The following is a 23,481-nucleotide window of genomic DNA, read 5'->3' as shown; positions in this document are numbered from 1 at the left end:
TTTTAGTTTACATTTTAATAAATATATTGAATTATGATTAGTCAATATTATAACTTATAGTACTCACGAACGTTGGGGTAAGGTCTGGGTACATGATAACCCTCTCTTGTGAAATATTGGGCACGTTGTTGTTGCATTAAATTTTATAGTGGGTGTAAATGCGTAAGTATTAGCTTTTCATAAAACAGAAGACAGTAAGTGCTTGATTTTTAAATATAGAAATGTATCTTAAATTGACTCATATTATATTACTCTCTTTATTTTATTTTACTTGATCCATGTTACTTGACATTCCCCTTTAAAAGTATTTATTAAAGGTTTATTTTGCTAAATTAACCTTATTAATTATGTTGTAAAAATCTAAATTTGACAATTACTATTCTATGTAGTTATTTACTGATAAGGGTAATATTGGAAGAAAATAATAAAGCTAAGATGAACAAGTAAAATTAAAGCTTTTTATGTAAGTTTGTGCAGGAGGGTCTAGATGGCAAGGAATTTGAAGATAAAATGTGTAAGGCTATCATTGCTCTTATTCCTAAGAAAGATAATCCCTCTGTTATTTCTAATTTCAGACCTACTAGTCTGGTTCCTGTGATCTTTAAAGTTTTGATGAAAATCCTTACCAATCGGTTGCAAGTTTGTCTCCTTACTTTGATTAGTAGGATGCAAACTAGCTTTGTTCCGGGACGCCAAATTGTGAATAATATTATCATTGCTCAAGATGTTATTCACTAGGCGAAGGAAACGAGGCTATAAGGGGTGGATAATGATTAAGGTTGGTCTAGAAAAAGCTTATGATCTTCTTCGTTGAGATTTTATTTATGATACTCTTGCAGAGATTGGGTTACCTACTGCCATGATTAATGTGATCATTAAAAGTTGGGCGGTAAGTAATTCGAATTTAATTTGGAATGGAAAACTCACTAATTCTTTTATTCCTTCAAGAGGAGTTCGGCTGGGTGACCCATTATCACCTTTATCTTTTTGTGCTTTGCAAGGAAAGGTTATCTCATGGCATTAATAAAGCGGTCACTGATGGTGTTTGGCGTCCTATTATGTTGGGTAGACATGGGCCCCCTTTATCTCATTTACTCTTCGTAAACAATCTTGTCTTTATTGTGGAGGCTTCTTTGGATCAGTTATAGGTAATTTTGGGTGTGTTGGGAATTTTTATACTTGTTCTGGTCAGAAAATTAATGTGGAAAAGATGACTTTTTGTGTTTCCAAAAATTGCACTCGCGAGCTTATTTCTAGCCTTCAACAGCTTTCTGACTTTAAACATTCTAACAATTTGGGTCACTATTCAGGTGTACTCATTCTTCATGTCCGGCTGGTTGTAGGTACTTTAATAACTTGGTGGACAAAGTTAAAAGTCGTTTAAATGCTTGGAAGTCTCACTCCCTCACTTTGGCCATGCAATCTTGTGAAATTCCTATAACTATCTGCTCTAAAACTGAAAAGTTGTGTCGGAAATTTGTTTGGGAAAGTAATACGGATTCTCGAAAATTGCATCTTGTAAATTGAGACCAACTTCACTTGAAAAAAGAGAAAGGAAGTTTTGGCATCAAAAGTCTTAGCAAATTTAATGACACTTTTATTGCCAAGCTTTGTTGGAGATTTATCTCGGAACCTCAGGCCTTAAGAGTCTTGGTGTTAGAAGGAAAATATGAGATTAAGTCTTTTTTTTCCTTTCTTCTCGGGGTGCAAGACTTATGGAATCATATGTGCAAGCTTTGGCCTTTTGTCTGTCATAATCTTTGTGGGTCAATTGCTAATGGTAAGAATTGTTCCTTTTGGTATGACATTTGGCTGATGGATAAACCTTTAATTGAGGTTATTGATAACAAAAATTCTGATCATATTTTGCATTGGAGGTTAGTGGATGTTGTTGGGCATAACAGAGATTGGAATTTGCAGCTCCTTTCTCTCTATGTTCCACAACAAATAGTCAAATTACTTGGAAACTTTCTGCCTCTTAGTGAACAACTTAGAGATGATGAATTTTTCTGGAGAAATAGTACTAGTGGTTCCTTCACAGTTGCTTCGATGTATGAGGTTCTTAGCAATTCTGAGCATCTTCTTTCTGATAGAATCTGGAAATTAATTTGGGGCTGGTCTAAGCTTGAAAAAATCCGAGTGCTCCTTCGGTTGTGTGACAAAGGTAGAATCCTTACAAATTTGGAGAGATATCGCAAACATCTTACTTCAGAGGGTACTTGCACGACTTATGGAGCAGAGGAGGAGTCTCTGTTGCATGTTTTGCGAAATTGTATTCATGCTCGGGCTATTTGGGGTCACATTCTTGACCCAGATAACATGTCTCGGTTCTTTGCTCTTGATATCCATAATTGGATTACTGACAACTTAATGTCTAAATTCAAGGGAGTTGCAGATGATGATTAGAGAATCTTCTTTGGATACACCTGCTAGAAAATTTGAATGTGGCATAATAATGCTTTTTTTAAAATGAGTATCTTTCGACGGACAAAAAGATAACAACCCTTGTTAGCATGCTTAAAGATTGTGTTACTTTTCAGCTTTCGTTGAAGAATATTGGGGAAGTGTCTAACAACAAGCATATAGTTTCGTTCAGCTGGTCCTCTCCTAGCGTTGGGTGGGTAGCTTCGAACACAGATGGGGCTCTTCGAATAAGTATTTTGATGGGAACTGCAGGCGGTGTATTTTATGATTCTGCTAGCAGGTGGCTTGAAGGGTTTTCAGTCAAAATTGGAGTTTGTACATCATTTAGAACATAGCTATGGGGAGTCTTCCCAGCCTTCAGGAAGCCTGGGATAGGGGGTAGCGCCGAGTTGCCTTGCAACTTGATAATGCTAGTGTAGTTCAGGTGGTGCGGGCTGGAAGAACTGTGCCACATCGGACTGGTGATATTGTCAACTGCATTCGTCACCTCTTGATTAGGAACTGGGTGGTCTCTATTTTCCATATTTACAGCGAGGCTAATTCGGTTGCGGATGGTTTCACCAATTTGGCGGTTAGTCAAGAGTCTCGCTTTGAATGACATTCACACGTGCCTTCTAACATTTCTTCGCATGTTGCGGGAGATGTTGTTAGGGTCTCATTCCCTCCTTAGTTTCGGGCTAGTTTCTTATTGTTTCAGTACTCTTTCAAAAAAATAATTAATTAAAACTCTATTTTTAGTATTAGGGCAAGGTAAAATGAAACGGGCGGAGTAGTGTTTCCTAAAAATACAAAACGGAAAAGGGCCTAAAATACCCCTGAACCATGGGATTTGGTATAATATTACCCTCCGTCTATCTATCGGGCCAAAAATGCCCATGCTGTTAACGTTTTGGCTCAAATTGCCCTAAAGACTAACGACCCACACCCAATTAAAATATTTCAAAATTATTTAATACGTGGAATTACATTATTGGCCTAATTTTAGGTCCCATAATAATATTTTTTTTTATAAAAAAGGTGTTTTCTCTCTACACTCACGTCCCCACCCAACTCCCTTTATCCATTCTCTTCTCTCGCCCATTTTAGTCCGCTTCCTCCCATCAACCCCTCCCTCCAATATTTTCTCTAATTACTTATTTGTTTGCTCATTTTTTAAAGGTAAACCATTTAATTATGCAAAATTATTTTGATTAAATTAAATTAGTTTAAGTTTAAAGTTGATCCTAAGTTTTTATTGAGCATATTTGTGTTGAAATTTAGTTGAATACTGCAACAAAAAAAAATTGTTTAATCTCATGAAACCTCCATAAAATTTGGACATTCATTGATGGACATTGACCTCAATTTGAAAATTTAATTTCGAGATTTGTTGGCGATTTGAACTTGGTATGTTGGAATTTGGTTCTTAAGCTCAAGCGTGATTGAGTATACTTGGAAAAAAAAAATCCACGAAAGAAGTGAACTAAAGCTGCCATTGAAGGAGCTTTTCGAAGCTTGCTTTAAATTTCTACATCTGTAAATTTGGGTGTTAAATCAATTGGGTGATACTACTTTTAAAGTTGGTAGCATGAATAACCATCGAATCAGGGATTAGAACCTGAAGAAAGAAGCAGAAAATTCCATGGAAGTCATTAGTGAAGCTGTGAAGCATCAAGTTAGAAGATGACACAGCGGTGGTAGAGATTTTCTCACACGGCCCGGGTCAAAATATGAGTCATAGATGTGTTTTTTATTTATTATTTTAATTTGGGAAGAGTTTAAATTTCGGCCAATCAGATCTGGCCACGTAATAAATAAATATTTAATTATTTTATTTTAATGTGACAGTTAAAAATAAGGGCAAAGTAGACCCAATCGGTTAATGACGAGACATTTTTGGCCCGATAGATGGACGGAGGGTAATACTGTACCAAATCCAATAGTTTAGGGGCATTTTAGACCCTTTTCCAAATATAAAATTAAGCAATGTTAAAAAAGGGGAAGGGTCAAAAACACCCCTCTACTTTGGGAAAAGGCCTAAAAATATCTTTCATTATAAATTTGGGTCAAAAATACCCCTCCGATCATTAAAATTTTCAAATATATATCCGTCTTAAGGAAAATCTCCAACATAACCCGATTTTATTTTAAAACCAATTCCATTTAGGTTCGACCCAACTAAATAAAAAAACTCATATGGGTTACCGCTCCTGTGCCTAGTGACTCCATATGTAGTACTCGGGGACAAGTCAGTCGCATATGAGTTTTTTATGTAGTTGAGTCGGGTTTAAATAGAGCGGGTTTAAAAATAAAATTTGGTTATGTTGTGAATTTTCTTTAAGATAGGGGTATATTTAAAAATTTTAATGATAAGAGGGATATTATTGACGCAAATTTATAATGGAAGACATTTTTAGCCTTTTTTTCAAACTAGAGGGCCTTTTTAACCCTTTTCCCGTTAAAAAATGGTAGTAGTTGTTGCTAGTTTAGGGTCAAATTTGGACATTTTACCTCAATTTATAGACAGATTAGGGTTTCATTCTTGATTGGAACTCTGTCTGCCGAGGCTGCAACTTCTTTCTGGTCTAATTCTGCTCTGCTTCTCCTCTTTATGTTAATTTGCATTTTTATTTCTTTTTCTGCCCTCTACTCTATGATTTGCATTGATCTTAGGAAGCCAGGTTTTGGTTGTAAATGAGTAAGGGAATGGTTATGTTAAAAATCCAATCTTTTTTGGCCCTTCATTGATGCCAACTAAAAAATGATTTAATCTTGTACTAGTATTAATTTATGTGAACATGGGATATAGAGGAAAATGATGAAATATAGCAGGTACTTATGATGGATTTTGTGGCCAGATTGTACTCCTGGTGCAGCCATGTTTGGCTGTGCTGAGCTTCTAGGACACATATATATATCTGGTTGATTATCTATTCAAATACTTGCTGATTCCTTCTCTATTCTGCTCTACTACATTTTTAGCCTTTTGAGTCTTTTACTAAATGGGTTATTGCTAGTAGTTATTCCTATTGCTAAACTGTCAAAGAATCTTCTTGTTCTGTTGAGTCCCCCATTGGTGGGAATTGGAATTATGTGTTTCTTTATATGGTATTAGACTATCCTCACCTCATGAGTTATCTTTTGAGTTACGCTCGAGATCCATTTTTTATCATGTATTTCCTCTTTCTTTGCTACACTCGAGCCGAGTGTCTTCGGGAAACAGCCTCTTTACCTCTCGTGGGGGTAAGGTCTGCGTACAATCTACCCTCCCCAGATCCCACCTTGCGGGATTACACTGGGTATGTTGTTGTTGTTGTCTTTCAATTGTTGAATGACTTTAGGGTCATATTGGAAGTGTTTGAATTGAGTTAGTGAATAAAATGGAAAAATCAGAATCAAATTATAGTCTTTGAAGTTTCTTAATAAAGTGGAGCAAAGGTTGCATTACATAATACATGGAAGCTGGAAATACATCAACATTGACCAGAGGTAGAAAAACATTTGGAAATCATGTTTTAGTTATTTAACAAACATCAAGTTGATTAACTTGTTCCGCACACTTTTTGTAATGTCCCTCTTACATTTTTCTCTCATCTTTAATGTGATGATTATTATTGTGTCACTGATGCCAAGAACGATATGAATAAAGATCGTCTTTTGCAAATTTTATCAGCCTTTAAGGTCATTGTGGTGATGATTGGAACTGGATGATGACGCCGTAGTATTTGTAGCCTCAAGGTTTTCACCTAGTGAACCCTTCTTCACTTTCTCCCTTTTCACGATTTCTGCATCTATATGTATATCTTCATCAATTGTCAGAATGATAGCTTTTGATCCATCTGGACTGGCTATGACGTCTTTGTGGACCTTCATGTGTTCATCCACTTTCACGATATGAATTCCCTGAGAAGTTTTCTTGTTCCTCTTCTTAAGGAAGCAGCACAGAGCGACTGAGAGAAATGCCAGAAAGAATAGACCACCGAGCGAGACAAATATAATGATGATGGTATGAGAATGATGTCCCGGTGGAGGTGGGGGCGGAGTTGGAACAACAGTGTGCTGGTGGTGGAGGATAGAAGGGGCGAGGTGGTGGCTTAATTGGTGATGGAGGTGGTATTGAATGACTTGGTGGCTTTGCTGATGGTTGCGGACTAGGATAGTGATGTGGTGGTGATGGTGTAACCAGTGGACGTGATGGCGCGGGTGGTGTGACTGGTGGATGTGGTGGGGCCACTTCTGGTGGTGATGGAGTAACGGGTGGACGTGGTGGGTCCACTTTTCGAGGGGAAGGAGGTGTATTAGATTGGTGTGGCGGTGACACAGTTGGAAGAAATGGATAGTTATGAGGTGGGAATGGAGGGAAATAGGGGAAGTTGAAATTTTGAGTGTTAGCCATTGCAATGGAAGTTTTTTGCTTTGCTAAAAGCTCAGTAAGCTTTGTGTAAGATGACGCTTATTGTTAGTGTTTTGTATATATATTAGATGTTAGTATGATAATATGTAAGGTTCTTATGAGGGCCTGGTGGTAATTGGCTTGAGCCTTGGGTTTGCTCCCTTTCAAGGTCTCAAGTTCGAAACCCATTGGGTGACAATTTCTGAGGGCCATCGGACTGGGGTAAAACCCTGAATTACCCGTGGTGCACTTGCGGGAAACTCTTTGCCGAGGGCCTGTGCACCCCCGGGATTAGTCGGGGGTCAAAGAGACCCGGACACCCGATGCTTAATCAAAAATAAAATAAAATATGTAAGGTTCTTATGACTCGACTCTCGGGCTAAGTTTTGCCAAGTTGTCCTTGGTTGCATTCCAAAACACTCATTTCTTCATTTTTCTCAGGCAGGTCATGCTGATCACAGGTTCATGCCATAATCATACCTCTGAACTGAAACACAATTTTCTGTTATGACATGTAGTGAAATGTTCCTTTCTTTTTATCTTGCCTAGGGGTGAGATCTCATTTCCAAAACCCATTGTGCATTTCCTAATATTACTGAGGCGAGATGTAATTTTATGTTGAGAACATGGGGTTGAAGCTCATTTAGTGGGCTCCTTACCTTCTTATGATATAACATTCTGGTCATACAAAATTACTAGGACTAATCAAGAAATGAGATAGTTTCATGTCCTCAAATGTCAAGCTTCAGAACAGGAGCCCCGCAAAAGGCAGGTGCTTTGTCCATATAAAAAGTAAACCACATCTCATTAACTCTGCTCTTGAACTCAAATGGGGAGTTATATTGCGCGACTCTGTAAATCGTAGTATTATCTGCCCTCTTGCTTTTGTCAATGGCTGCTGCCCATTTAGTGCCAGCAATACTGGCATTCAGGGCAGCAGCTTCTTTTGGAATAGCGTCATCAGCTGCAAATCCGCTGAGTTGCCTGACCGCGACATAAGTTTTGTCCCATTTTTGGATGTGAAGGCCTTTAGCTGGAGGATGATTTGGCTGGTTCTTCTTTGGTACATAGAAGCTAGGGGTAGGCATGGTACGGTATATACCGATTACCATATCGAAATCGAAGTTTTTTATACCTTGGTTTTGGTATTATGGTATTTGATATGCATTTTAAAAAAAAATGTTATTCGGTATTTATAAAAAATATATCGAAATACCGAATACCATATCGAAGCATATAGTTACATATACAATTCATATATGTTAGTATTAAAATACTAACAACTATATAATCTAGTATTAGTACAAAATTAATTTTTTAGATGTTGGAATTTGACTAATTAAACTTGATTGAAATACCCTTTTGGTCCAATTAATTTACGAAGGTATTGCTTGTGCTTTCTTTTGAATATTTTACATATGTAAGGTGTTAGCATGGTATTATTGAGGCATTTCTTAAATAGCTGAAGTTATAATTCTCTATTATATGTTATTATTATATGAGTATATCTAAGTCGAAATCGATCAAACCATGATTACCGATTTACCGTACCGTAAAATACTGAAATCGAACTTCAAAATACCAAACCATACCGAATTAGTTTGGTGCGGTAATGCTATAGTATTTTTAAAATCTGAAAATTGAAATTACCATACTAAAGTTTTTAATACCGTACCATGCCCACCCTGTTAGAAGCTCACAACAAATGAGGAAGCACAGAAAGGTCCATCACTTGGCTTCACTTGAGTGATAACTGGTGCCGTCATCTTTTATTTTCTCACGGTAATTGTTCTTCCCTTGAATGTACTGGAATAGCCTGCCAAGACAAACTTTACAAACCACCTTTGTTACTTTTTGGGAAAATAGATACACTTAGCATTTTATGAAGATTTAACAACTATAACTCCGCTTCAATCCCAAGCAAGTCTCAGTCGGCCTAGCTATTTGAAGCCTCATTGACCATGTCTGCATGTCGCCTTTTAAGCTCAAATAAGGAGTAATAAAGTACTAGAAGTTCTGCGACTGATGTATCAATTTCAAATAGAACTAAAAGACGGGAAAAAGTAAGATCAAAAGTAAATGTACTAACGTGACTAAAACATAATCAATTACCAATATAAATGTGTCACACATATAAATTCATTTCTGTTATGAAAATATTAATATGTGGATGTCTATTACTCCTCTACATATAACTCTCACTACTTCAAGTTCATAACTCTTGTAGAAGTAACTCTCATTACTTTATGATCTCTACTCCCAAACTTTATTTCTATAATCTCCAAATAGTTACTACATATGTTTATGACACACCCTTTGGTGTTCTCAATGTATTTTTTATAAATAGCTGGGTTGTATGTAATAGTTGGTGACTTGAACACATTTTGGATGAATAAGAAAACTCTTCTCTTATCTCTCTACTTCCATTTTTTACATCCTTTACTATTATTAGTCATTTAGCTTAATTTTACAACATTTTCTTCTATTGTGCTCTATTTTTTTTTACTTTCTTCAAGTGGTAGATTCAAAGAGACTATATCATTTGAGACAAACAAATACATGTAACTGTATATTATATAACTAGTAAATTTATCTGCGCTTCGCGCGGTCTTAAAAAGTATCTATAAATTTATAAAAAGATAATCAAACTAATAATAAGTTCATATATTATCCCTCTTTTTATGAGAAACAAAACACTAACATCTTTTGGAAGTAATTCATATTGTTTGCCTTCTTCTATATAATGTATAGTTTATCATATATTATTGATAAAGTATATTTAAGTTTAATATATTAAGAATGTCCAACAACTAAAAATAGAAATATCAAAATTACTAATTACATAGATAAAATTTAAATTATTATCAGTGAAACCCATCTAAAGCATTTTTTATGAAAGCATGTTATTATTACGTTAGATATAATAACAACAGTTGAGGAAGAAAAATTAGTGAGTATCCACATAACATTTGAAAATTATAAAATGTCAAACATTTTTTTTGGTTTCCCATCCGGTTTTCCGTAGCCACGTTGGAGCCCAACTATATCCGGCGCCGCGTAGGGCCCATTCGGGGATAGCACTCCCTACCAAGGATTAAGCACATCAACAAAAAATAATAGGCCAAAGTCATAGATGGACCCTTGAACTTGTCCTGATTTTTCATTTAGACCCTCCAACTGAGGGTCGTGCCATATGAACCCTTCAAGATAACTGTTAATGTGCCACTTGAACACAAAATTAATATACAGCCAAGCATTAAAAGTGCGTGCATTCACATGCCAAAACAACCAATAAAATGGAGACACGTGGATTTTAATTAAAAAAATAAAAATTACAATAAATAAATAAATTTGGTCTCTTTCTTCACCAAATAGCCTCCCACCCCCACGCCGCCCTTCCTTCTGCTTCTCTTTCACTGTTCACTTTCCCCGTCGAGCAGCTTCACCGGAGCAACCATTAATCCACACCCATTCTTCTTTCTTCTCCCCTCATCCCTTTCCACTCATATTTTCCGGCGACTTCATCAGTCACCATAATCAACACATTGTTATCTTCCTCCATAACAGTGCACACACTCACAAATAAAGTTGAACGAATCATGAAATTCCTAACATATCTCTTTTCCAAAAACGATGAAAAATCATGAAATTTCTAGAATCTCAAAAATGAATTTGAACAAAAAAAAAAACTCGAGCTCACATTAACAGTTAAACGGACGAGCACTTGTCCATGACGACAGTGGTAGAGCTAATATCGTAGTGGTGGTGATCGATGGGTATGGGTTTACTCGAGTGTGTGGGAATGAGTATTTTCTAATTGATGGTGGTTGCACTGGTGGGTGTTATAGCTATGGATGAAAAGAAATATTACTATATTAGCCAGAGATTTTAGTCTCTAGAGCATAACATTGCTGGCAATGGCAGTGGCGGCAGTCACGTTACCATTGCGGGATGACAGTCATTTAACAAGGAAAGTAGGGATTGTAACCGTGGTGGGGGTGTGGATGCGGTTGTTACAATGGTGGTGAGTATTGGGATGTGCTCGGTGGTGGCGGAGGCAGTGCTCCGATGGTGGAGGTGGCAGGGAAGTGGTGGTGGAGGTAGTGGCTATGGTGGGGCTAGATGCAACATGAAGGAGAAAGAGAAAAAATAATAAAAAAAAAAAAATATTTCTTTGGTTTTTTCCCTGTTGATACGTGTCCTTAGGGACCCACGTTAGTAGCAATTATACATTTCTTCACGCTCCTATGAGATGTGGGAGACACGCACACTGATGTGTGTCCAACTGGAACAATAAATATCTTTTTGGAGGGTTCAAGTGGTACGGGTCTCAGTTGAGGTGTCCAAATGGAATTTTTGGACAAATTCGAGGGTCTATTGATGACTTAAGCCAAAATAATATCGTTAAAATTCTTTAAAAAAAAGATTATTGTCTAATTGTTGATTATCATGCTCTTCACTAATAGTACATATATAACTTTTCAAAATTGTAATAGCATTAGTTAACAAATTAAACTTAGAAGAGAAGGAACAAAAACTAATTTCATTTAAAACCTAAAAATAAAAATAATTACCATCTATTTGACAAATTTATTTTCTTTTTTCTCTCAGACTAAGATGAGACTATGTACTCTTCTAAATTCTTACTTTGAACTTCTAAAATCATGTTTTCAATAATCTATAAGAACAAACAAAAATGTTAAATATGTTAAATTACCAAACAATAGTTTTTCTATCAAGTCTAATAATCACCATTTTCATCATTTAAAAAGAGCTAATAATTCAAATAATTCTCAATAAATGATTTCCACGCTCTAAATCAGAATTATTAATTATTAAAATTAGTGATGCAATGAGTGATGTTTTCTACCTTTTTAAATCAAATTTAAGTTATATGATCATATAGCATATAAACTGTTGTTACATGTTATTTTCTTAAATTATCACATTACAGGTCCTCATAGAAACATCTACAAATTGTCAACGCATAGATAGATTAATGCCTTATTAATTACCTTTTAAATGGCTAATAGAATGTTTGTATTTCTTGGGCATAACTTTTAATATGCACGATCCTCGATTGTCAAAGCCTCCAGCCTTTATATTGTCTCCCATCTTCACGAAATACTTTTCTGTTTGCAAGAAAGAGTTACTTGTTGATAAACTGAATTTGAGATAACGTTTTCGATAGAGTCTACAACATGAAAATAAATGTCAAACTGTTGAACTAAAACTAAAAGTAGAAAGGATTTTTGTGCATTTACCTTGTCCAAAAAAAAAAAAACAAAGGAAAAATAGAATTTTATCCATCTCTTTTCCACTCCATAGCCTTTGACATAAAGATAACCCAAATCATAGTAAGCAGAGTGAAGTTTTTGTAAGAGTAAGTGTAACGCCCTGTACCTTTAACCTAAGCTTTGACCATGATCCTAGACTTAGAAAACCAGATAAAGAATGTGGGAATTTGAAATTTCCTCTTCAGTTGTAAGATGGTGGTTTACGCCCATGAACAGTGACCGTATTTCAGTATACAACCCGTATTTCAAGTCGTAAACTGGTACCAAAGATTTCTGAGCATTCTGGAATTTGACACTTAGAAGTTACATCGTTAAATACGGGACCGTATTTCAAAATATGTCCCGTATTTCAAAACATATTTAGAATTTGGGAAAACTTCCTTGATGGAAGTTGTAGAGCTTTGAAACACCTTTCCAACGGTATATTATAAGGGTCAAATGGACATCTTTGCAAAGAGTTATGACCATTTTACTGAAGAGACGCAGTGCAGTCCATACGGAATACGGACCGTATTTCAAAATACGGCCAGTATTTTTCTGGACGTAAAATTCAATTTTCCAAAACAGTATATATTCGTCCATATCAGTTCAAATCATTATTTTTCATTCCTTCAAGCCCTAGAACGACCTCCTACCCTATTCCATCATCAAGAATACCAAGGTAAGCTTACTCTAATTATTCCAACTCAATTCTAACATATACTCTAATAATATAAGCAAGAAATCATTCTTCCTAGTCTAGGGTTTTCAAGAAAACCCATCTCAAGGTTCAAGAATCAAGATTTAGGAAATCTTCTCCAAAATTCAAGTCTTTAATTCAAGTTTTGGAGCAATTAAGGTATGTAGAACTTTCATCCACATGTGGGAATCTCTACGTTCTTCCCCATGCTCCATTTCTTGATATCCATGAAGTTCAAATCCTAGGGCATTAAACCCAACATCTTGATAGCCCATATTTATGTATTTATGTACATGAATTTTGTATCTATATTCGTTATTGTATTCCTAATCTTCCATTACGGTTATTAGGAACCCTAACTTAATCCATGAATCATGAATTCTTCCTCATGTGTTCTCATTATGTTTATATGAAACTTTATGATTTTATCTAGCAAGTTACAAGCATGTTTTCAAGTCAATTATATATATGATTATGAACTATTGTTATTACTCATGAATCAAGAACATGTTTGCAAGACTATGATAAGTTATCTTGTGAAACCATATTACAAGATATTTTATGAAACCATGTTACAAGTTATTTTGTGAAATCATGATTACAAGTTATTTACAAGTTATTTCACGAAAATCATGGGTTTCTTATCCAACTATATTATGTTCATATTTTTAGGATTTTCTTAGTTAACCGAGAAGGCTCAGATAGCCTAAAACTACATAGCCACGGTAGGATAAGGGTTGTCAGCAAGGAGGCAACACCTTCATTATGCAGTTTGGATCCTTACATGCTTATTATTACTTAAATCTCATATCCCTGGGAAGGTGTGAGTGTTCTGCTGGTAGGACGCAAGTACCAGATCATGTTGTCGGTTATACTATAGCATTCCTCACGTTACAAGCAGTTTTATATACATGTATTTTCATTGATTTACTGTTTTCAGACTTTACTCACGTTTCATGCTCATGTTCAAGTTACATGCAGTTTCAGTTCATGTCTTATGCCTATGTTGTGCCATGTTCTTCGTTTCAGTAGGTTTTACATACTAGTACTATTCACCATGTACTAACGTCCCTTTTGCCCGGGGCCTGCACTTCACGGTGCAGATACCGATTTTCAGGAGCATACACCTTCGCAGTAGGATCACCTCAGTTATCAGCTTATTGGTGAGCCCCACTCCTCTCGGGGTTCAACATGGAGTTTGCATTAGTATTCAGTTATGGTAGTCCAGGGCCATGTCCTGGTAGTTAGTATTCAGACATGTTTTAGAGGTTTCATAGAAAGATGTTAATTCACAGAGTCAGTTATGTTTTCATGCTTGCAGACTATTACATTTTCATGATTTTTTATGCCATGAGATAATTTCAAGACTTTATTCCGCAAATTACATTTTCATGATTCATTTAAATTGCATCATATAGAGTATATTGTTTTGATGCCCATGTTGACAAGCAAGCCGTGAGATTCGCTCGGACATATGCAAAAAAGGCCCGAGTGCCGTGTTACGCACAGGCCATGGTTCGAGGCGTGACAAAGCTTGGTATCAGATCCCTAGGTTCGAGTGTCTTAAGGAGTCTATGAAACCGTGTGCAGTGGGGTCACTTTTATATGTGTGTGGCGCCCACATATATAAACAGTTGACCAGCAAGACATTTAAGATTATCTCACTTCTTTCAACTCTAGATCGTGTAATAGAGTTATGTTCTCAGAAATCACTCGGACTCGTGTGTTGTTTCCCATTCTACCGAATACACCACGTCTCAATGGATGAGAAAAATATAAATCTAATCATTTTCGATGTGTTTCTTTCAGATGGGGTCATCATGAATTATTCTAACTCGTGCCATGAAGCTTAGAGTAGTAAGTAACATTCTTTTTCCATCGAATTCTGAACGTATCAAATGTGTAAGCGGCAAGAATAAAATTTGAGGCTCAAGATTAGCTAAATAGTGCATGGTGTGTTTATCAGGTGATAGTACCATTTGAAAGGCAAGTTTCGATATGGTAGTACACGTATGTTATATACCCTATAGAATAAATTCATTTGGACTCTTTGACCATAGAGGTATAATATAAAGATGCTGGTTCAGATTTAAGATCCCATGAGGTAACATGTTATGAAGTTAACCGCAGCAGGCATAAACTTCCACGGTAGTTTTGAGCAGGAAATAGCCTAAGAGCCAATCACCTGTAATACTAGAAAGTCTCGACTTTTTCAAGAATATATATATTTTGTCATATGATCTATGCACATGGCTAGTAAGGGACTGATGCGATAAGAAAACCACGAGCAGACGATATTGAATTTTTTCTAGGGTTAGTTTTAAATTATTTCAGCTTATTCAGATCAGACCTAAAGAGTATGACGTCAGTAAGCTACTAAAAGAAGCAAATATTACTATGAGATAAAAGATATGACAATTCTCTCTTAGGTTATGTGATTAAATATTTATCCCTGATGTGTATAGTATGATATAAATTTTGAAAGTGTATAGGGAGTTTGAGGTTAGTTATTCCAATTCCTTGTTTGAGACAGATGAAATTTCCCTAAGTGTGATCCATGTCTATAGTTCAGAAAGATAGTATACAACCCCAGAATAGAGTCAGATAAGGAGGAAAAGTTAGAAATAACCTTATGCTTCACTTTAGTACTCAGAGAAGAATTAGAGAATATAATGCTAGCAAGTGGTTAACAGAAGCATAGCAAGTAAGTTTGAATAGATACAGTAAATTAGAAATTTTCAGCAGAGTTAGTAGAAGTACGATTTGAGTACTTAGACAAGTTAGCACTACTAAGTGGGTAACTGTCTAAATACACCGAAGGCGTGTTAGAACCCAAAGGGTTTAAGTTAAATTTGAGGTATAGAAATTGGCGAAAGAAGAAAACCATCTAAGCAGTAAGAGAGCAAACTACAGAAGAAGAACCTTTAAGTATTATCAGAAAAGACTTTTCCTCAAGACTGGCAAAGCTAGTATGCCAGTTATGTACATTAGAAACCTGTTCATTTAAGTAATCCAGTTTTCCAGTAAGTAAGACTTGCTTGAAGTAAGCTGAAGAAATGAGTCATCAGTATGTTAGAAGAAATTAGCGGAACCACTAGATTACCACTTATCGCTAACTCAAGGGATCTACAGGCTTTAAACGTCAACTTTTGGACTAAGAAGGAGATCGTGCGATAAGGTGCCGATATAGATTATGTGTTTCGTAAGTTGATAGGTATTAAGGAGATTATGTCAGAGGATGACAATTTCATGTTGCCAAGATAAGGTACGTAAAAAGGCGATTTTTGTTATGCCCGTTGAGATCAAGTACTAGGTACTTATGTTATGAGATAAAGTTCTAGATCGAATATCGGTTTCTAAGGGTATAACGGTTCCAATTCCAGAGTAATTCATGTACTATGTGGTACTAATATCCAGACGTACTCTACTCGTGCCTTTCGTACCCATATCATGCCCATGTTAGAGTTTTACACTCCACGTTTAAAATACAAGAATTAAGACTTCATACGACAGTAAGCTATGCAAGGGAATGTCCTTTCATGTCTAGCACTTCAAGTGTGCTCATGTTTAAAGTTAAAAATCGCATTCAGGTCTCACATATCTATCATGCTTTTATACTCATGTCCATGTTCTAGTATCTAAGTGCTTTTCAAATCTGATGATGATCTTTACCCCTATGATTATGTTATCCATGTTACCACATACTCGTGCCCTAATTCAGTTCGCTATGCATTCCACTTATAGCGGTATCGTAACAATGATTTTGTGAGATAATAATGAAGGTGAACCAAGATGGATGTCCTACCCATGATTCTATGTAATTTGTGCTTATGTTCCTTTAGCTAATATTTTATGATCATGATGACATGATTCCTTTTTCCTTTTGCTAATAATCTAGGCCTCGTTATATTCAAGGTGACTTTCTACCCATCTCTTAGATGCTCGAGGAACGAGTTATACATGCCTATAATCCATTCTTTCATGTGCCTTATTTTTAACAAGGGCGTTTACTTACGGTGATAAGAGTAAGCTATGTTGAACCATGTCCTATTCTTTCGGTATATCTAAATTCTAAAGGTAATGGTTTATCCATGCCTTATGTTTTTGACCCAAGAGTGAGCCTACAATTGTACTCCACGCAAATCACTCATGTCTTATTATTAGCTCAATACTCATGAAATTAGGTCCAGACGCCATGATATGCATCCATGATGTACTCATGTAAATGTCAGGTTGCTCATGGTCCCATGCCCCATGTCATGCTATTCACGTTTCATGCCATATGAATCACGTTCCCATGTACGTATGTTCCACGTTACGTCCTCCATGGACAATGCACCATGTCATGTCTGTTCTCTAAAGCAAAGTATCTCATGTGAATAGTACCAATAATTCCTTTTCTCTCAGTCCTCTATAATTCGCTCATGAGAATGAGCAAGATGAGCTAAGGTATTCATAATCATGATTAACAACTAACAAGATAATCAGAAGTAAGGTGCATTCCTATATTCAAATAGATATCTTTTCATGTACCCTGTGGTACTTATCTCAGAAGTATTCTACTCAGATTCGACGCGTTCATGTCATGCCAATGCTAGAGATTTATGAACACCCATGTTAGGATCATATTCTTGTTATACGACTCGAGTCTGTCGCATTCACATCGAGTTGCGCATACATTTAAAGCTTGAGTCATACTCCTATCTCATATTACCATGGTGACATACGGATGTCTATGATTAATTCTCTAAGTATCTAAATCCTACCCGCACTTAGTATTTAACCCTCATGTTGTAACAATCATGTTTTCGATATTCAGATCCCATGTTACGATATCCATGTTTACACGTATTCGTATCTCATGACAATTTAGCACTCATGTATTCATGTCATCCAGTCTTCGTGTATTTATGTCCCATGTCATGCATCTCACGCCCAGGTAATCATGTCATGTTCGTGCCTATTTCCAGTAATCATGTCATTCGTGCCTACGCATTTCTTCCAAACACCATGTATAGTAATCATGTAATCATTCAGCCAATATCCGTGTGTTCAAGCCAGCTCAGTATTTATGTTAGATACATTCAAGATTCAGTAATCACGTTATGTCACATCATGCGTATTAAGATGCTATGTGAGTTGTGTGTTGGTACTTTAGTTAGTTGGCAGGCGTTTGAGAAATGTCGCGAGGGTCCGAATTATGAAGGAAGTCCTGCAACAAATTTTGTAGATTCTAGAGTTAGTAGCGATTCTTCACCACTAGTCATAAATTGAGGACAAATGTTTCATGATTCTCATTCATGTAGGCGCTACTTAGTTTCATGTTCCCCATGTACATGTTTCCATGTAATCACGTATTCAGTTTTCATGATCCATGACCATGTTCCCACGTAACCATGTCAAACTCTTATGTTTTACGTCATGTTTCTTTCATGTTCATGTATTCAAGCCATGTCCAGCCATGTTCTTAACCATGACCCATCATTTGAGGACAATGATCCCAAGGGGGAGATATTGTAACACCCCGTACCTTTAACCTAAGTTTTGACCATGATCCTAGACTTAGAAAACCAGATAAAGAATGTGGGAATTTGAAATTTCCTCTTCAGTTGTAAGATGGTGGTTTACGCCCATGAACAGTGACCGTAGTTCAGTATATGGCCCGTATTTCAAGTCGTAAACTGGTACCAATGATTTCTGAGCATTCTGGAATTTGACACTTAGAGGTTACATCATTAAATACAGATCGTATTTTAAAATACGACACGTATTTCAAAATGTATTTGGAATTTGGTAAAACTTCCTTGATAAAATTTGTAGATCTTTGAAATACCTTTCCAACAGTATATTATGGGGGTCAAACAGACATCTGTGAAAAGAGTTATGGTCATTTTACTGAAGAGACGCAGTGCAGTCCATACGGAATACGGATCGTATTTCAAAATACGGCCAGTATTTCAAAATACGGCCAGTATTTTGCTGGACGTAAAATTCAATTTTTTAGAACAGTATATATTCGTCCATATCAGTTCAAATCATTATTTTTCATTCCTTCAAGCCCTAGAACGACCTCCTACCCTCTTCCATCATCAAGAATACCAAGGTAAGCTTACTCTAATTATTCCAACTCAATTCTAACATATACTCTAATAATCTAAGCAAGAAATCATTCTTCCTAGTCTAGGGTTTTCAAGAAAACCCATCTCAAGGTTCAAGAATCAAGATTTAGGAAATCTTCTCCAAAATTCAAGTCTTTAATTCAAGTTTTGGAGCAATTAAGGTATGTAGAACTTTCATCCATATGTGGGAATCTCTACGTTCTTCCCCATGCTCCGTTTCTTGATATCCATGAAGTTCAAATCCTGGGGCATTAAACCCAATATATTGGTAGCCCGTATTTATGTATTTATGTACATGAATTTTGTATCTATATTCGTTATTGTATTCCTAATCTTCCATTACAGTTATTAGGAACCCTAACTTAATCCATGAATCATGAATTCTTCCTCATGTGTTCTCATTATGTTTATATGAAACTTTATGATTTTATCTAGCAAGTTACAAGCATGTTTTCAAGTCAATTATATATATATGATTATGAACTATTGTTATTACTCATGAATCAAGAACATGTTTGCAAGACTATGACAAGTTATCTTATGAAACCATACTACAAGATATTTTATGAAACCATGTTACAAGTTATTTCGTGAAATCATGATTACAAGTTATTTACAAGTTATTTCATGAAAATCATGGGCTTCTTAGTCAACTATATCATGTTCATGTTTTTGGGATTTGCTTAGTTAACCGAGAAGGCTCAGATAGCCTGAAACTACGTAGCCACCGTAGGATAAGGGTTGTCAGCAAGGATGCAACACCTTCATTATGCAGTTTGGATCCTTACATGCTTATTATTACTTAAATCTCATATCCCTGGCAAGGTGTGAGTGCTCTGCTGGTAGGACGCAAGTACCAGATCATGTTGTCGGTTATATTATAGCATTCCCCACGTTACAAGCAGTTTTATATACATGTATTTCCATCGATTTACTATTTTCAGACTTTACTCACGTTTCATGCTCATGTTCAAGTTACATTCAGTCTCAGTTCATATCTTATACCTATGTTGTGCCATGTTCTTCGTTTCAGCAGGTTTTACATACTAGTACTATTCACCATGTACTAACGTCCCTTTTGCCTGGGGCTTGCACTTCACGGTGCAGATATCGATTTTCAGGAGCATACACCTGCGCAGTAGGATTACCTCAGTTATCAGCTTATTGGTGAGCCCCACTCCTCTCGGGGTTCAACATGGACTTTGCATTAGTATTCAGATATGGTAGTCCAGGGACATGTCCTGGTAGTTAGTATTCAGACATGTTTTAGAGGTTTCATAGAAAGATATTAATTCACAGAGTCAGTTATGTTTTCATGCTTGCAGACTATTACGTTTTCATGATTTTTCATGCTATGAGATAATTTCAAGACTTTATTCCGCAAATTACATTTTCATGATTCATTTAAATTGCATCATATAGAGTATATTGTTTTGATGCCCATGTTGACAAGCAAGCCATGAGGTTCGCTCGGACACATGCAAGCAAGGACCGAGTGCCGTGTTACGCCCAGGCCATGATTCGGGGCGTGACAGTAAACCGCTTTAAATGCCTTCGTAAAGTTTTCAAGAACTTTCTTAGATCTCACCTTGTCCTCATGCCTCAGCCCCCTGAATCACTAATAATGATAAATGGAATCACTGTTAATTGGTGGATGATAGTGTGAAAACAATTATATAGATATGAGAGAGCATAGAGTAAATGAGATTCATCCAAAGAGCTTTGTAACCAAAAACCCACGTTGTTGAATAGTTTTGTGATCTTTCATTTCCTAAACGTTTTTGGCATTTAATTAAGTAATTGAGGAGATTATGTTTGAAAATTATTTAATGCTATAAATATAAATAGCAGTATTGTCATACCCCATTTTAACCCGGAAGAGTTAAAGTTAGAAGTACGACATATTGGAGATTCCTATTTTTGTTTTATTTTAAGGAGTCGCCACCTAATTATTTATGGTGAATTAGGACACCTAAAGTTTGTTAAAGTAGTTATCTAAAGTTGATATTATTATAAAGTCTACGAAACCAAAAGATTCTAGGTAAGGGTTCAATTAGTCTAAAGGGAAAGTATTAGGCATCCTTTAAGACCCATTAACAATGGTTAACCGACAAGACTTAAAATTAATTAGGCTAAATGTAAATATAGTATTATAGAAAAAGGATAGTAATTTTGTAAGTATGGCTAAAGTTGTAGATAAATATGTAAGAATGCTATTTAAAATAGAACTTGTAAAATAATAATAATTTGTATAAAAGAGTACTTTTAATGCTATTTTGAAATACGACTTATAAATGTTGTTAAAATTTTAAACGAAAGTATAATACTTGTGGAAAGGTAATAGTTGCATAAAAGAGTTTTAGTCAAAAATAAACTAAAAGAAAGCGGGACATGTAATGTTTATATGTGGAGGAAATGACTAAAATTTAAAAGAGTTATTTTATAAAGTTTTAAGGGTTATCTTAGACAAATATGTATTTCAAGTGTTGGAAGGAATTAAAGTGGAAAGTTATCCGTTGAAACTAATTTGCCTTTTTTATTTCTTAGAATAAGCTAAGTTAGTGTAAAACTTTTAGAATAGTAAGTATAATTTGGTTTCCTTAGTCAAAAAATATATAGTCATGATATTTTGAAAGTCAACTATTCTAAAAGATAAATATTATAGATACTATAAATAATTTTTGACATAAAAGGGGAATGAAACCCATGAAGCTAATTGTTAGTTTTCTGTTTGAATTAACCACCCATTACTAAAACTAAACCCCTTAATGTTACTAAAGTTTATCTTAATTAACAACCACAAATGTTAGTTATCTAGTACAAATTAAATCCACGAAGTAAAATAAAATAGAGAAGTGAAACGATTTAAATGAGTTTAGCCCATTTAGGACTGCTGCTGTTCACTGCTACTGTTATGGGCCTTGGACCAGCAGATTTTAGTATGTCGCTGCGGATGGCTGACGGGCTGACTCGATAGAGAAATTACGTTGGGCTTTGCCCAACGCCGAATGCGGAAGATGACGAGTCCCTTTGACTCGTATGCGAGATCATCATGCATAAAAAGGAAAGGAAAAGAATTAGTACATAATCAATGAATAGGACTAGACATGTATAATGTAAATTCAAAGAAATACCCAGTCCAAAACAAAAGCTTCAGCCGTAACTACTGTTTTATAAAACAAATGAAATGGGCAGTAAGTTTCCAAACTAACGACTCATGTATATACCGGGTGTATTCTCATATACGCATCATAATGTGCACATGAGTTTCACATTCATGAAGTGAACAACTGCCAGTGCCAATACAGACCAAAATAAGATGGTTTATCCGAGAGTAAAGGGATCTACAGTACTTGGAAAATGCTGATACTATGTTTGCCACAGACAAGATAGTTATACAACTAAACAAACACGTAATTCATAGAAGAAGTTTTTAAACTATTTTGGATATAGCAGGACCAAAGTATAATTTTAGTTGCTATGGTCTGTTTAATTTCTAGTAGATGGATAACAACATCTGAGAAATTTTGCTAAGTCTGTTCCCCTCTTTAGTGATATTTTGATTAACGGGTGTGATGAACAATTGAAACATGATTTCCAGTACAGAAAATACCCATTGATAACGAGAAAATAAACAGATGCAGATTTTTACATTCCAATAACAACTAAGGAAAACATAACACTGAATAAAGAAACAGGCTGACACTCGAGACGTTTTACAGTTCTGTCCCTATACGACTAAGTTTTCTACGCAGCCATTCAGGGGGGCAGAAGACAGTAAGCAATTATTCCAAGGTTCAATCCAGAGTCAAGCAACATCACTTGAGGCCTATTAATAATACCAATTCTTGCAGTTGGATATCATCCAATTAAGGAGATGGACAATCAAGCAACAATTCAAGTAACATTTAAAAGGGATGTTTCAGTCTGTGATATTCTTATTAACTGGTAACACTACCTAGGCTGAGCTTAAGTGATCAGGTTCAAACTGAATCATTATCAAGGGATTGGGGTCGACACAGGGCAATACATTACATTCGTTAAAGTCGACCATCCTACGGGCGAATCACATATTCCCATTAGTAACTAAAACTAACAAAACTGAACGTGAAAACCAAGCCAAACAGGGGCGAGGAATATTCTGACTCTTCTAGCATATAAGCATGATAACATACATATTTTAGTTCATTTTAATTCCATAATTTGGACAAACAAAGGATGGATGAATGTGGAAACAGATCCAGCTCTAACTTAGCACAAAAGTTTGAAAGATTTAGAATCTTAAAGATTTTAAAGATAAGCCAGCCAACTGCATAAATTCATGCATAACAAGCCAGTAGCAGGACAGTCATTTCGATCTGAATTGAATACAAACAGTCTAAAGGGAAAAAAAAGAGGAAAAAACCATGTTCACCAGTAGCAGGTCCAAACAGCATATATGTTTCCTAGAGATTTTGGGGTAAATTGATCACAAGCAAATGTATTTGGACCCAACAGAAATAAATTCCTTCTTGACTTAAAGGAGACATTACACTTTAAGCATAAGCCAACATGTAGGGATCTTTCATCCGAACTTATTAAAATGTATTG

General features: G+C 35.8%; 1 protein-coding gene and 1 long non-coding RNA gene across 2 annotated transcripts; one reads left to right on the top strand and one right to left on the bottom strand.

Annotated features, from left to right (window-relative positions):
- The first annotated feature begins 4,831 nt into the window (after window positions 1-4,831).
- LOC132618626 (uncharacterized) lies at window positions 4,832-7,189 on the top strand. The gene is made up of 2 exons (XR_009574230.1): window positions 4,832-6,908; window positions 7,153-7,189. It is a non-coding gene; the product is annotated as an uncharacterized LOC132618626 (long non-coding RNA).
- A 338-nt stretch (window positions 7,190-7,527) lies between these two features.
- On the bottom strand, window positions 7,528-7,884 carry LOC132619402 (uncharacterized). The gene has a single exon (XM_060334319.1). The coding sequence runs from the start codon at window positions 7,882-7,884 to the stop codon at window positions 7,528-7,530; it is 357 nt and encodes a 118-aa protein (XP_060190302.1).
- Between the last annotated feature and the right edge of the window lie 15,597 nt (window positions 7,885-23,481).

This window comes from Lycium barbarum, chromosome 11 (assembly GCF_019175385.1).
Source record: "Lycium barbarum isolate Lr01 chromosome 11, ASM1917538v2, whole genome shotgun sequence".
In the NCBI taxonomy this organism is placed as follows: domain Eukaryota; kingdom Viridiplantae; phylum Streptophyta; class Magnoliopsida; order Solanales; family Solanaceae; genus Lycium; species Lycium barbarum.
The sequence above is the reverse complement of the archived record's forward strand: the minus strand, read 5'-3'. Positions and strand labels throughout refer to the sequence as shown.